Source organism: Poecilia reticulata, linkage group LG16 (genome assembly GCF_000633615.1).
Source record: "Poecilia reticulata strain Guanapo linkage group LG16, Guppy_female_1.0+MT, whole genome shotgun sequence".
Taxonomy (NCBI): domain Eukaryota; kingdom Metazoa; phylum Chordata; class Actinopteri; order Cyprinodontiformes; family Poeciliidae; genus Poecilia; species Poecilia reticulata.
In genome coordinates this window covers 28,838,412-28,851,441 of record NC_024346.1, presented here as the reverse complement: position 1 = coordinate 28,851,441, position 13,030 = coordinate 28,838,412, and the positions used below count along the sequence as shown (strand labels likewise).

Genomic DNA, 13,030 nt, shown 5'->3' with positions numbered 1-13,030 from the left:
GATCTGACGGTTTTTCTCATTACGGGAGAGAAAATGGAAATACCTTCAACAGATTTACTTCCTGGGTTTGTTTTTAGTATTTATGTGCTGGGATAAGAAATCTGATCAGCTCAATCGTGAACACATGAACACACACACACACACGCACACACACACACACACACACACACACACACACACAGGGAAAATTATAGCAATCAATTACCCTAATAGTCTCCTTCAGCTTTTGCAAGTCTACGGGTTGAAATTTAGCCAATTCTTCTGCACATTAACCTGGATCATCAGACTGGATGAAGAGCATTTGGGAAAATACATTTTTAAAGCTAGCCACAGATTCTCAGTTTTGGCTAGGTCTAGAATTTGACTAGGCCATTCTAAAACACAGATATGCTCTGATTTATTTCATTTAATCAAAGCTCTATTTCCATTTAGACCTTATATTTCCTAAAACTAGCAGATGGAACGAACAGAGCTCCAAACAAAGCTCTGTACATTATTTTGACATAAGCAAATTTAATCCTTGGTCTTTATGACTCTGTTTGGTCTCCAGGAACTAATGAACTTTTGAGGCCTTCACAGAACATCTGTGTTTGTTGACGAAGTTACACCAGACTTTAACTTTAAGGTTATCCTAAAAGAGGGTGACGTTTTTCAGATTTTCATTCGTAAAAAATCTCTATAAACAACATAATTTTTCTCCCACGTTCTAATTGTGCTCTACTTCATGTGGTCTGCAAGCTTCCTATAAAATACTTAATGTTCGTCATAGCAACATGACTGAATAAAAAAACAGTTTTATTTGCAAGGCACTGCTCTTTTGAATGAATCAAGTGGTTTAACAAACTATAAACTGAACCCATTAAAACTGAGGCGCAAAGGCTGAAATCAGTAAAAAGAAAAAAATGTAAATATTTAATGAAAAATGTTGAAAGATGCAAATATCTGATTTTGGAAGCAAAACAATTTCTATAAGCTGGACTTAAAAAAAATCAAACACTGAAGCAGCAGACTGTAAGCTGTGCAACACGTGACTTTTGGATATTGTCTTCTACTGCGTGAGACTTGAGGGGGTTTGTGAGACCACAGTAGTTTTCATCGCATATGAAATAGTCACGTGATTCAGCCGACAGAGCAAAACAAAACAACGTGCTTTCAAAAGGAAACAGTGACACCTTGTGTTTGATGAGCGAACTGCGCAGCTTTTATAAAGTTCCGTGAAAGTTTTGGTACTCTAAAGTTCAAGATGAAAAAAATTCATGTAAATAGCATAATTAAAAAATAACAGTCAGGCAAAAGAAACACTTTCCCAAATCAATTTATTTAAATATAAAAACTTATAAAACTTTAACAAAAGCTGCATGTGTAGTGAATGTTTGGTTAATTCACGTTTGCTGTTCATTCAGTGCAGTCACTCTCAGTGGGTAGATGATCCAGAATTTTTCATCAGGAAGAGTAACGATACTTCATAGTAAATTAAAAGTAAAAAGTACAACGTAGTAAAACTGCTCCTAAAAGTTAATTTTTGAAAAAAAAAAAAAAGGTACTCAGGTAAATGTAACTACCCAATTCTGGTTTCAAAGATAATAAAATAAATAAAATAATAATAATAACAGGTAGGTGTGGAACACACAGGTTCATTAATCTGTTTATAAAGAAGCAGCCATTTAGCTCCTGCTGGCTTCTAGAGTCATGGAGAAATATTTGAACTTTAAAACATTCTCTGGGAGATTTTACCGTAACAGTAAGATGAACATAAACACACAAGGCGGTGCAGTTAGCACCACATGCATGGGTTCTCATCAGGTACTCTGCCTTTCTCCTACGCTCCAAAAAATTAAACGGTTAACTTTTTACAACACCTCTCACTAAATGACTGCTGGAGACAGATACCGGCCTCCACCTGACCCTGCAGTGAAAAGCAGCTTTAGATGGATGGATGAATGGATGGATGGATTCTTCACTATTAAAGTCTTGATGTGATAGGAATCTCGTCACATCATGCTAGATCTGATTCTACTGCAGCTTCAGAAACTTTAAACAAACATCTCCTCTAGAGTCTTTGTTTCCATTTATTTCCAGGAGAATAGTCTGGAATTTGTCGAGTAGCAGTAAGTAGGAAGTATTAGTATGAACTTGATATGAAATAAATAAAATACTTTGTCTTTATTGAAAATATTTCTTCTATTTCATTGTTGGTATTGATTCTACAAGATGCCTAAAAGACTCTCTCTCTCTCTCTATATATATATATATATATATATATATATATCCAATCAAATAATTAAGCAGTGATGTGTTTTAAACAGAAAACCTTTGAAGCAAAGTGAAGGAGTCGTCCTGTTTGCTGACCGCTTCATTCAGACACACTCCAGCAGAAAGTCTCTGTTTCCAGTTTTCCATCTGAAAACAGATGGAAAACTGTTTCCATCTGTGTGGAAACAGTTTTATTTCTGCCAAGGTCAGAATCAAAGATATGTTAACAGTGATGCGGTTTGTCCTGCTGACTAACAAGCATCGCTTACAAATGTAAAAATGTTGGTCACAGATTGAATAACTGATCATTTCCATTAGGAGTTACAGTTTAACTTTGATACAGTCGTATCATATTTAAAATAAAAATGATGTTGGTCACTGAGGTCAAGGTAAACCTAAAGCCTTGATTATCGGACAATTGGAAGAATTTTTACAGCGCCTTGCAAAAGTATTCATATGCTGTTATCATTTCTGTATTACAAGCAACCTAGAAGCAAAAAAAAAAACTGTTGAAATGATCATAAGTTGTTCGTGCTAGAGTTTTTTTATTTTTGTAAAATTGAACAATTGATCCCTAGAACTTCACCAACTCAGAGTGAAATCTTCTCCATATTGTAAGTGAAGTCTCCGCCTGACCCTGAAAAACTAAATAATTAAGAAATTATCTCCAGTTCATGTCAGTCATATTTCAAACGCCGTCTCTGTATAAGTGGTAAGAGATTTAGAATTACATCATTTCCATGAGGCAGGCAGTCAATTTGTCCAAATTTAAACAGGTTACAGGTCAAAACTTGAACTCATGTCACAAGAGATATTTTATTATTTGGCATTTTTGTTACACTTTCCCTCAATAATGTCATACAATTATTTAGTCAACATTTTATGAGACATAATGTAGATAGGCCTATACAATATTTCCAACATTTTCAGATTTAACTAGCTCAGACACGGAAAGAAATTCAGAAAGAACTCTCACTCTGCGATTTTTCCTGAGTCATATGTTTACTTTACGGCATTCTGGGTTAACCCAAAGAGTGAGCCGTCCTGTCAGATCTCACAGAGTACATCTTTTCTGTCACTTCTGCTTCGGAACAGGAAAAAAAAAAGACGAAATAAAACACGCACCTTCCATTGACATCACATCATACTACCAACCTGCCCCGCGGTTGTCCAATCAGCGAACCAGAGGACGCTCGGTGGTGTCCCCGCCGTCCAATCAGGGCATAGCGCGAGCTCTGCTCACCTTGACGTCGGTCCTGATTGGAGGGCCGCGCGGAGCAGCAGACAGAGCGAGGTCCCAGCCAATCTAAAGAGCCCTCTGTTTGTTATTATCATAAAATATTCAGCAGCATCTCTCCAGCTGTCTGCGACCAGCCTCTGCCGTCGGGCCACTTCATTTTTTGTTTATTTTTTTATTTTTTAGCGGCAACGGAACAATCTAAAACTTTTTTTTTTTTAAACTTCCCAGGTAGAAGATTTTATTTTAGGCTTTAAAAAAAAAAAAAAAAAAAAAACGATCTAATTTGAAACAATGTGGACCTTTTTGGGAATTGCAACTTTCACATATATTTATAAAAAGTCCAACGTGCTGCTGAATGTGGCTCACAAGGAGCTGCTGCTGATAGCAGCTCTGTTCCTCTCAGCTGGACTGCTGATCTCTTACATTAGATTTGTTCATGGTCACAAACTGTCAGTATCTCAGATAGTTTATTTGCCTTTGAGCGTCTTGTCGGCTCTGCCTCTGGTCAAACACTTCATCCCTCAAATTGCAGCTGAAAGCAGCAAGAAAGCAGAGAAGAAGAAAACTGAAAAGGTAAGTCAGCAGAGGTGCTTTACCTTCTGCTTGTTGGTTCAGTCTGGCTGGGTTTTGTTTCTGTTACTATGAAAAGTCTAGAAAAAGTTTTTTTAAATTTGCAGAGTAAGAGAACAAGAAGAAGAGCAGAACCGGAGTCCTCAACCTCACAGTGTGCCCCACTTTGTGGCTCCTCTGAGGGCCCGGGGCCAGATGTGGTGATAGTCGGGGCCGGGGTCCTGGGCTCGGCCATGGCGGCTGTCCTGGCCCGGGATGGCAGGAGGGTGACGGTGGTGGAGAGGGACCTGAAGGAGCCGGACAGGATAGTGGGGGAGCTGCTCCAGCCGGGGGGCTTCAGGGCCCTCAGGGACCTGGGACTGGAAGGTCAGTTACTGCTGGGAGAAAACTGCCCAACATGCTCCACCACTCAAGTTTGGATTGTTTTTTTTCTCCCCTTTGCTAAGCAGAAAGTTATGTTATGTTTTTCAGAAAATGTGGCAGGACATTACATAGATAAAACAGAAGAGGGAGACAGTGAGGACAGGAAAGAAAGAAGAGAGAGAAAGGAAGGCAACCATTGACTATATAAAATAAACATAGAAATTGAACATATAGAAAATGTGACGTCAGTATTTCTACCGACCAATCAGAAGAAGTTATCTGATCTTATGCAGAAAGCACCGCAAAGGTCAAACAGATCTGACCCTCAGTCCTGATGAGTCAGATCAGATTCAAAACCTTCAGTCTGATATAATAAGACTACCATATTTCCCGCACTATAAGGCGCACCTTCAATGAACGGCCTATTTTAAAACTTTTTTCATATATAAGGCGCACCGCATTATAAGGCGCATAGAATAGACGCTACAGGAGAGGCTGGAGTTACGTTATGCATCCACTAGATGGAGCTGCACTAAAGTGAATGTCAACATTCACTTTAGTGAATGTTGACATTCGTTCATTGAAGTCCGACTCTGGTCAGTGGGTGAGGAGAGTCTTCTGCGACTGGGCCGGGGCGTGGCTGGACGATGGTCACCCTTCTCCGTTTGCGCACAGCATGTTTGTGGAGAACGTGGTGCTAAATGACCTGCAGACGACCTGATTCTAGACGGTCGGTTGGTAGATAGGTCAGTCAAACTTTATTAACAAACCAGCGTTCTGACAACTATCCCAGCATGCACTGCGCGCTTCTTCTTCTATGGGCCAAAATGAAGTCGGCGGCTGCTTACCGTAGTTGCTAGACCTGTTGTGGCTCAATATTGGTCCATATAAAAGGCGCACTGTCAGCTTTTGAGGAAATTGAAGGTTTTTAGGTGCACCTTATAGTGCGGAAAATACGGTAATTTTTTCTGAGTCTCACTGACACTTTAAAATAGTTTAAATAAATTCATAAATAAATAAATGAATGTAACTCAATTCAAAGGGAAAAAATGACAAACAGAATCACTGCTGGCACCATTAATACTCCTGCTGTAAATACGAGCTCCTTTAGTCAACCGGGAAGTACTAAGTCTGTTTTAACATTTCAGAACAGAGGAGGATAGTGAAAACTTTAATTATTATTTTATGTCTTGTAAACATGATAACCATGCGAGATACTGAAAATATTAGTCCACCATTGGCTCAGAGGAATTATACTCAGGAAAACAGAAAGTCATGGTTTCAATAATCAAAACATGCTTGTTACATCTATTTTTAAACAGATTGTTAATGATACCAATATTCATACCATCAATGATTTTATGGAACAGAATTAATATAAATTAATACGTACATTTTCTCAAATTAAAAGTTGTGTCTTGCTGCAATTTTCAACGTAAGATTTGGTTCTCCGATAAATAGTACATTTATTTTTAGGCTTTTCATACATATTCACCAGAAGTGATAAATACATCTGTGTCTGTATTTCTGCTGAATGATACTTTGTTAAAAATACATTGTAAATGAAGTAATTTTAATCTACCTACAGCAAGACAATTTATTGGGTGAAAGTTAATTCTGCCTGACCAAAAAGGTGTCAGAATGAGCTGCATTAAGGTAGAACAGATAGTGAAGGTTGAAGCTTTAGCACTTCTGTTGGATCTATTTTTTGTTAGATTGAGCCTTTGGACATATAAGATATGATATGGCTCCTCTAGCATTATTCTTGAAGAATTATAATAAAAATAATAAAGTTGACTAGAAACTCAGGTTCCTCCTGTAATAATCTTTATTCAGGATGAAATATGGGATTTGCATAATATATGGATTATTTGTTGTGCGCATCGCCCCGAGCTTAGACAAGGTCCTATGCAGAATTTGATCTGGAGGGAACTTCCAATTAAGCTAATTACCCACCATTACAGTTAAAAATGAAACATTATTCATATTTGATCACTGCTTTACTAGACTAGCTTCATGGTTAATTGTTGAGCTGATGGCGGTGCTTCAGAACAGACTCAGTAGGAACACGGAAAACAGACAAAATTTTGTATTTACAGGTGTTGGGACAGAAAAAATACAATTTAGAAAGTGTTTAGCTTACACAAAAAATATACTTTTCTTACCTTATGTATGACATTTTAAGCATTCTCGGGCGCCCCCTTCTGGCCTGGAGGCCCTAAGCAGCTGCTTAGTTTGTGTACGCCTTGGTCCGGCTGTGATTGTGGAAGTATATTAAATTTGGTCAAAGTTTCTTTTCATGTCTAAAGATTCATTTATCCAACCATGAGCAACATCATTAACCATACAACAGACTTTTTGTATTTTAGCATATTATTTTGAAAAGGCTGCTATCAGGTTTCACCCAGTTTTCCAGTTCTGCACCACATATCGAGGTGTTTATCCGGTCATGAACCTGCGTTGTGTAACTGTACTGTTTGGCCTCAGGTTCGGTGGAAGGTCTGGACGCCCACCAGGTGAATGGCTATGTGATCCATGACATGGACAGCCAATCAGAGGTGGAGATCCCTTACCCTCAGGAGAAAGGGAGCGTCCAGTGTGGACGAGCTTTCCATCATGGCCGCTTCATAATGGGGCTGAGGAGAGCTGCCATGGCAGAGTCAAAGTAAGCCGAGTCATATCGGTAACTAACTACGACAGGATATTAGGGCCATTGTAGATAGAAAGAAAAAAAAGAAGGAATTTGTAGATTAATCTCAGATATACACATTCTAGGAAAAAACGGGGAAATTTTCTGACAATCAAGGATAAAATTTTTTTCCACTTTTGGAAATTTTCTGAGTTTCAAAAGTAAAGTCAAAAGCTCTTGAAACTCAAATTTTCAATTTTTTAAATAGAAAATCTCCGAGATTCATCTCAAAATGTAATTTTTCTCTCACAAATCTTCAACTTTTGGAGCTCACAAATTCTTGGTGGACTTGACTCCCTTTTTTCTGTCTTATAATGACCTTAATAATGGTAGAAAATGTTCTCACCTGCTGGTTTTCTTGACTGTTAATTAGCTGTTTCATTGCGCCCCCTAGTGTCAGATTCATAGAAGGCACGGTGAGCAGCTTGCTGGAGGAGGACGGCTGTGTAACTGGAGTCCAGTACAAAGATAAAGAAACTGGAGACGTCAAGGTGTCTGCTTTAAATCTCACATTTCCCTCTTATCCTACGGGAGGAACTTTCTAACCGCGCCGCCGTGTTTCCTGTAGGATATCCACGCCGGGCTGACCGTGGTGGCGGACGGCTGCTTCTCCAAATTCAGGAAGAGTCTGGTGTCAGGGAAAGCTCGCATCTCCTCTCACTTCGTTGGGTGCCTCATGAAGGTAGGAAGAGAAGAACCCTTTAATTAGAGACAACTTTCTTAATTCTGCTGCTACATGCTTAGCATTGAGATGCTAAGCTAGTCTGGAATAAAGACTAAATTAGTGAGAGGCTAACTCATATTAGCACAACTTGAACACGTCAGTCTTTTCCAGGGTCCCATCGGGTCGTTTTGAGAAGCAAAAACTAACTCCAGTGACAACAGAAGCTGCTTTGTCGTTTGTTGCCTAATTTCAATGCTAAATTGCAAAGCCACATTTTTGAAAATTTAAGTTTGATATATAGAGCATTTGCATAAAAACTGAGGGTAACATAGTTACTCTATTGTCCTATAAAACATCACTGTGGGTCTGGGACAGACATAATGCTGCCCTTTTAGAAATGTACATTTTTTTAGTGTACGGTTTTGCAACTTCAGCAATTTTACAAGCATTAAAGGTAAATAAATGCGGATAATGCTGCGCATAAACAAACAAACAAAAAAAATTGTTTAGACAATAACAATTTGGGGGAATAACTCATATTTTAAAGATATTCTGAGCTGCAATGAAAATGATCATTAATGGAATTTATTATGAGTTAATTTAGGAAAAGTGACTTCTAGTTTCTATCACATAAAACACCTAGTAAAACAGTAATAACACAGTAATAAAAGGTTTAAAAGGACATGTCCACCATTAAGCCAGTATCTAATGCTGCTCCCAACAGGACTGTCCCCAGTTTAAGGCCAACCATGCAGAGCTGGTGCTGGCCAACCCCAACCCGGTGCTCATCTACCAGATCTCCTCCTCTCACACCAGGGTGCTGGTGGACATCAGAGGGGAGATGCCTCGCGACCTTCCAGGGTACATGGCTGAGAGGATACACCCACAGCTACCAGGTCGGTCCTGCTCAGAGCGCTTCATTCTGGATTATCTATTGGTTTAATAATCCTGTCCCTGAAATCAAGACTGTGTGTCACTAGACTGTGGTTGGAAAAGACAAAATACTGCCCCTTTAAATTAACTTGGGGGGGATAAAAGTTACCAAAGTAATCATGACAATTACCAAAAAACACAAAAAAGAATTATACATTTTGGTTCAAAACTCCCTAAACAACTAAATTGACAGAATTTCTGATTTACAAACATTCAACATAAATTGCCACAAAAAAAGTTCAAGATTTGACGTTTTCTCTGTCATTCAGCTGAAACGTCAAAGCCACAGTATCAAAGTAGCGACTCCCATGACCTCAGAGTCCCACTGCACCGCCGATGCACTGAGAAAGAAAAGGCTTCCTACTCCCCAGTTGTTCCCAGAATGCACCTGTGTGCTTTCATCCAGCTGACAGACCTCCTGTGCTCTCCCTTTCTCCCATTCTGCAGAGCATTTAAAGGAGCCTTTCATGGAGGCGCTGCAGAATGACCGCCTCAGGTCCATGCCCGCCAGCTTCCTCCCTCCTGCCCCCGTCAACAAGCCAGGTACTGAAGTCTATCCGTCGCTTCCTGCTGCGACTTTTAACCCAGGAAAACACAATCAGCCAACGTGTCTGCTGTATACTCAGATGTGTTTGTTTTCATAATGCTAATGCTTCCCTAGCCGTTTTCCTTAAATTTCTTAGAATTTCAAGGTTAAATCAAACATTTTCTACTATTTTTAAAGTTCGCTATAGTAAACTACTTTAAGGATGCTCAGATTTTTTTCATATGGCTGAATCAAAACTTTTTTCACGTCTCGCAGGTCACATGATCAACAGCTAGACGTAGCTACTGCCAGAAATCATGAGGAATCGCAGAATCAAAAGTTCTTAATAAAAGGATAAAATAATAAAATAAAATAAACTCAAGCAAATAGTTTAATTTTGTTTAGTTTTTATCCTAAACTTAGAGGATTTTTCACATTTGCTGTACTACAAGAAAGGCATCTAGTTTACTAATTATTTTGGGTTCAACTGAACAAATTTAATTAAGAACAAGATTTCCTTCAAAGAGCTTGTTACATTTAGACAAATAGACGTGGTTGTGCTTTTTAGAAAAGTTCTCAAAATATTTTTGTCATCATTAACTTTTTCATTGTAAGAAAATGACGTTGGGAATAATTTCACCCTGATTAAAATAAAGTCGAGCAGCTACCGGACAGAACAAATGTGTAACATTTTTGAAGTTGAGGACGGACCACACAAACTCAATCTAAGGGCCACAATTTGAACACCCCTGTGTTTTCTTTTTTCTTTTTTTAGCATTTTTAAGTGAAAACTAAAAATAGGTTAGCTACATTTAGGCAGAAACATTTTCTCCACAGTAAACTGAACTAAAACAAAGTCGGCCCCCTCCCCCACCTGTTTCTTTATCATCCTGGGAGTGAGTGGACCGGTTTAGCTGCTGGAATTAGACATTAGTACCAGAACAACACAGACTGAGATTAGCGTTATTTTCCAGGTGTGCTCCTCCTGGGCGACGCCTACAACATGAGGCATCCTCTGACAGGGGGCGGGATGAGCGTTGCCCTTAACGACGTGTGCATCTGGAGGGGTCTGCTCAGAAACATTCCGGATTTGTACGACGACGCGACTTTATTACAGGTGATCATTTAACGTTCCTCTCTCCAGGAATAATAATAAAAAAAAAACTAAAAAAAAACAAAAAAACAGTCAGAGTTGGAAAAAGAGGAAGATGATGGTGTTGGCGCCGATATAAATCACACGGCCGTGTCCAGACCCTGCGGTCGGTTGATTGTGCAGGATCAAACCTGAGCAGGAGGGACTCGGGCAGAATCTATATTTGGACTGAGCTGCATCATGTTTTATTAAACTGGGCTGTAGGTGGGAGACTGCAGACCAGTGTGCAATTTAACACACTGTGTTTTTACACCTCTCCCTTCTGCTGCTTCTTCTTCTTCCCAACAGGCGAAGAAAAAATTCCACTGGGAACGCAAGTCATCACATTCTTTTGTAGTGAACGTGTTGGCCCAGGCTCTGTACGAGCTGTTTGCAGCCACTGACAGTGAGTCACCGCCTCGCTCTGCATCTGACGGCACATGAGGGGAAATGCAGCGACGATATAAAATGTTGGCGACAGAATCATCTAAATCTGTGTTTGTGTTGGGTTTCATCAGATTCTCTCCATGAGCTGAGGAAGGCCTGCTTCCAGTACTTTAAACTGGGTGGCTCGTGCATCACTGGGCCCATTGGACTTCTCTCAGTGTAAGCAGCAAACGCGCATAAATGCAGCTTTCATATGTCGCTACCTTCCAAAAATAATAATGGCCTCAGTCAGTTTTTGCCAAAAGTAATTTAGTTTTTGCCTAAATTGTTTTCTGGCAAAAAATAAGCAGTGATTTAAATTTTTTTGAAAAAAAATCCCTTTTGACAAAAAAAAGAACTTAGGCTATTATTCTAGGAAGGTGACAATATTGTACAAGGTGTAGCACACTTGCACCTAATATTGTTTCTTTACATATCGTTTCTTTAAAATCAGAATTAAACATTGAAATTTTTTTTTGTTTTCGCAGCCTGTCGCCTAAACCCATGACCCTGATCGGTCACTTCTTTGCTGTGGCGCTGTACGCAGTCTACTTCAACTTCAAGTCGGAATCCTGGAGCACCAAACCTCGAGCGCTGTTTAAGAGCGCCGCCATCTTGTACCGGGCCTGCACCATCATGTTCCCCCTCATCTACTCTGAACTCAAGTACCTGGTCTACTAAAGAGGACAACATGGGGACATAATAACCAAACTGTGTGTGTTGTCCTCCCTCCAAAGCTTCTGTGTTTGTGCCTTAGAGCTGGTGACAATCACATTGGTTACGTAGGTCTACTGACAACAGGTTTGCTTTATGGCAGACATTTTGGACTTGAGAGCAGAACAAGCGCCTTTGTTTTTAACTTCTGCATCCGTGCATGTTGGTTGTTGCACTAAAGCAGAACGTTCTTGTCCCTCTCTTTAACTTTATGGACTAATTAAACAGGAAGGCCTTTAATGAAGGCCTTTCTGTGAACGAGGAGCCCTTTACTGCTGCAGAGTTTATTTGTGACATAGTCTAGCATAGTGTCTATGACATTTCTGTATATTATTGTGCCGTTTTATTTTTGTAGTGAATGAAAAACTAATTTTTATATTTTAAATTGAAAGCACAGTGATGGGAAGGCCAAACTGAAGGCCTTTCTGATGACCTTTGTACTCACCCCCCCAAGAAAATGCCTTCATACGTTCAGCTGTTGCTGAACAAATATCCAACATTAGTTTTAAGTCAAACATTTGGCCTTTCTCCAAGTTTCCCGGTTTTGTCCGGCTGGATTTTGTGTGTATATATACTAAATTAAGTGAAAAGGGGTTAGGTCATGGGATAAAGCTATAGAAAAAAAATTATTACAAGACAAAACATTTTTAATAAATTCTTCTACTTTAATGGTCTCTGGGTTGTTGTTTTTATTTATAAAATGGAAAAACAAAGTACAAATCATCTACTGTATGTCTAAAGTATTTATCAGATATATGTGTTCAGTTGAGGTGAATGTTTGTAGAGAAATCACCTGAATTTGAAGATCTTCCATAAAGCTGGAGTTAAGGTTTTAATGAATATTACATACGACCAGCAGAGGGCGCACGCACACATGCATTCTTCTTTGAAGCAGACCAGGTCGCAATAAACTAGATTAAGGCACCATGTTGTGCTGTAGAATTAAAATTCAGGAGCTGGTAAATAATGTTGTATGCAGGATGTTTTAGAATAAATGTGCTTCGAGCTTCGCAACAGAGACCCTTCTCCCCTCATTCCCCCCAAATGAGGGGGAATGAGGGGATACTCAACAAACAGGATACTCTTCTTTTTACGAGGCAAATGCAGAAAACCTGTTTTCAGTATCTAGTATTTTTCAAAATAAAAAAACATTTTGACCTACAAGTTTTAACTTTAAAATTTAAGTTCATGTGATAAAAAGTTCATTGCTATTCTAAACTAACACACACCAGCATATAATTGTCAAGAGGAAGAAAAAAACTAAACATTTGCTTCTCAAAATTACGGGAAGTATGTGTGTCAAGTCCTCAACTTACAGGTCCTTTAGGATAAATCTCCACCAGCTTCACACAGTTCAAGGCAGAAACCTGCACTCATTCACCTTGAAACTGCAAAAATAGCTGCTTGTGATGGCCAAATCCATGGCCACACTGAAGTCGGTAACTCTTTTATGCACAATTTATTCTTCATTCAAACACAACACTTTAGTTTCAGTAAAACATTTATTAGTTGATTTGGAT

The 13,030-nt window shown here is 39.1% G+C and overlaps 1 protein-coding gene across 1 annotated transcript; it reads left to right on the top strand.

Annotated features, from left to right (window-relative positions):
* The first annotated feature begins 3,739 nt into the window (after positions 1-3,739).
* Positions 3,740-12,179, top strand: sqlea (squalene epoxidase a). The gene is made up of 11 exons (XM_008431797.2): positions 3,740-4,066; positions 4,171-4,429; positions 6,914-7,091; positions 7,510-7,606; positions 7,684-7,797; positions 8,504-8,675; positions 9,160-9,255; positions 10,213-10,355; positions 10,680-10,776; positions 10,889-10,976; positions 11,285-12,179. The coding sequence occupies exons 1-11, from the start codon at positions 3,785-3,787 to the stop codon at positions 11,475-11,477; spliced, it is 1,719 nt and encodes a 572-aa protein (XP_008430019.1). The 5' UTR covers positions 3,740-3,784; the 3' UTR covers positions 11,478-12,179.
* Positions 12,180-13,030: the final 851 nt, after the last annotated feature.

Bases quoted from the DNA above. Each gene is read 5' to 3' on its own strand.
- sqlea (XM_008431797.2), top strand. From the start codon at position 3,785: ATGTGGACCTTTTTGGGAATTGCAACTTTCACATATATTTATAAAAAG. The intron at 9,256-10,212 runs GTACTGAAGTCT...GTTATTTTCCAG, and splicing joins TGCCCCCGTCAACAAGCCAG to GTGTGCTCCTCCTGGGCGAC. The intron at 10,977-11,284 runs GTAAGCAGCAAA...TTGTTTTCGCAG, and splicing joins CCCATTGGACTTCTCTCAGT to CCTGTCGCCTAAACCCATGA.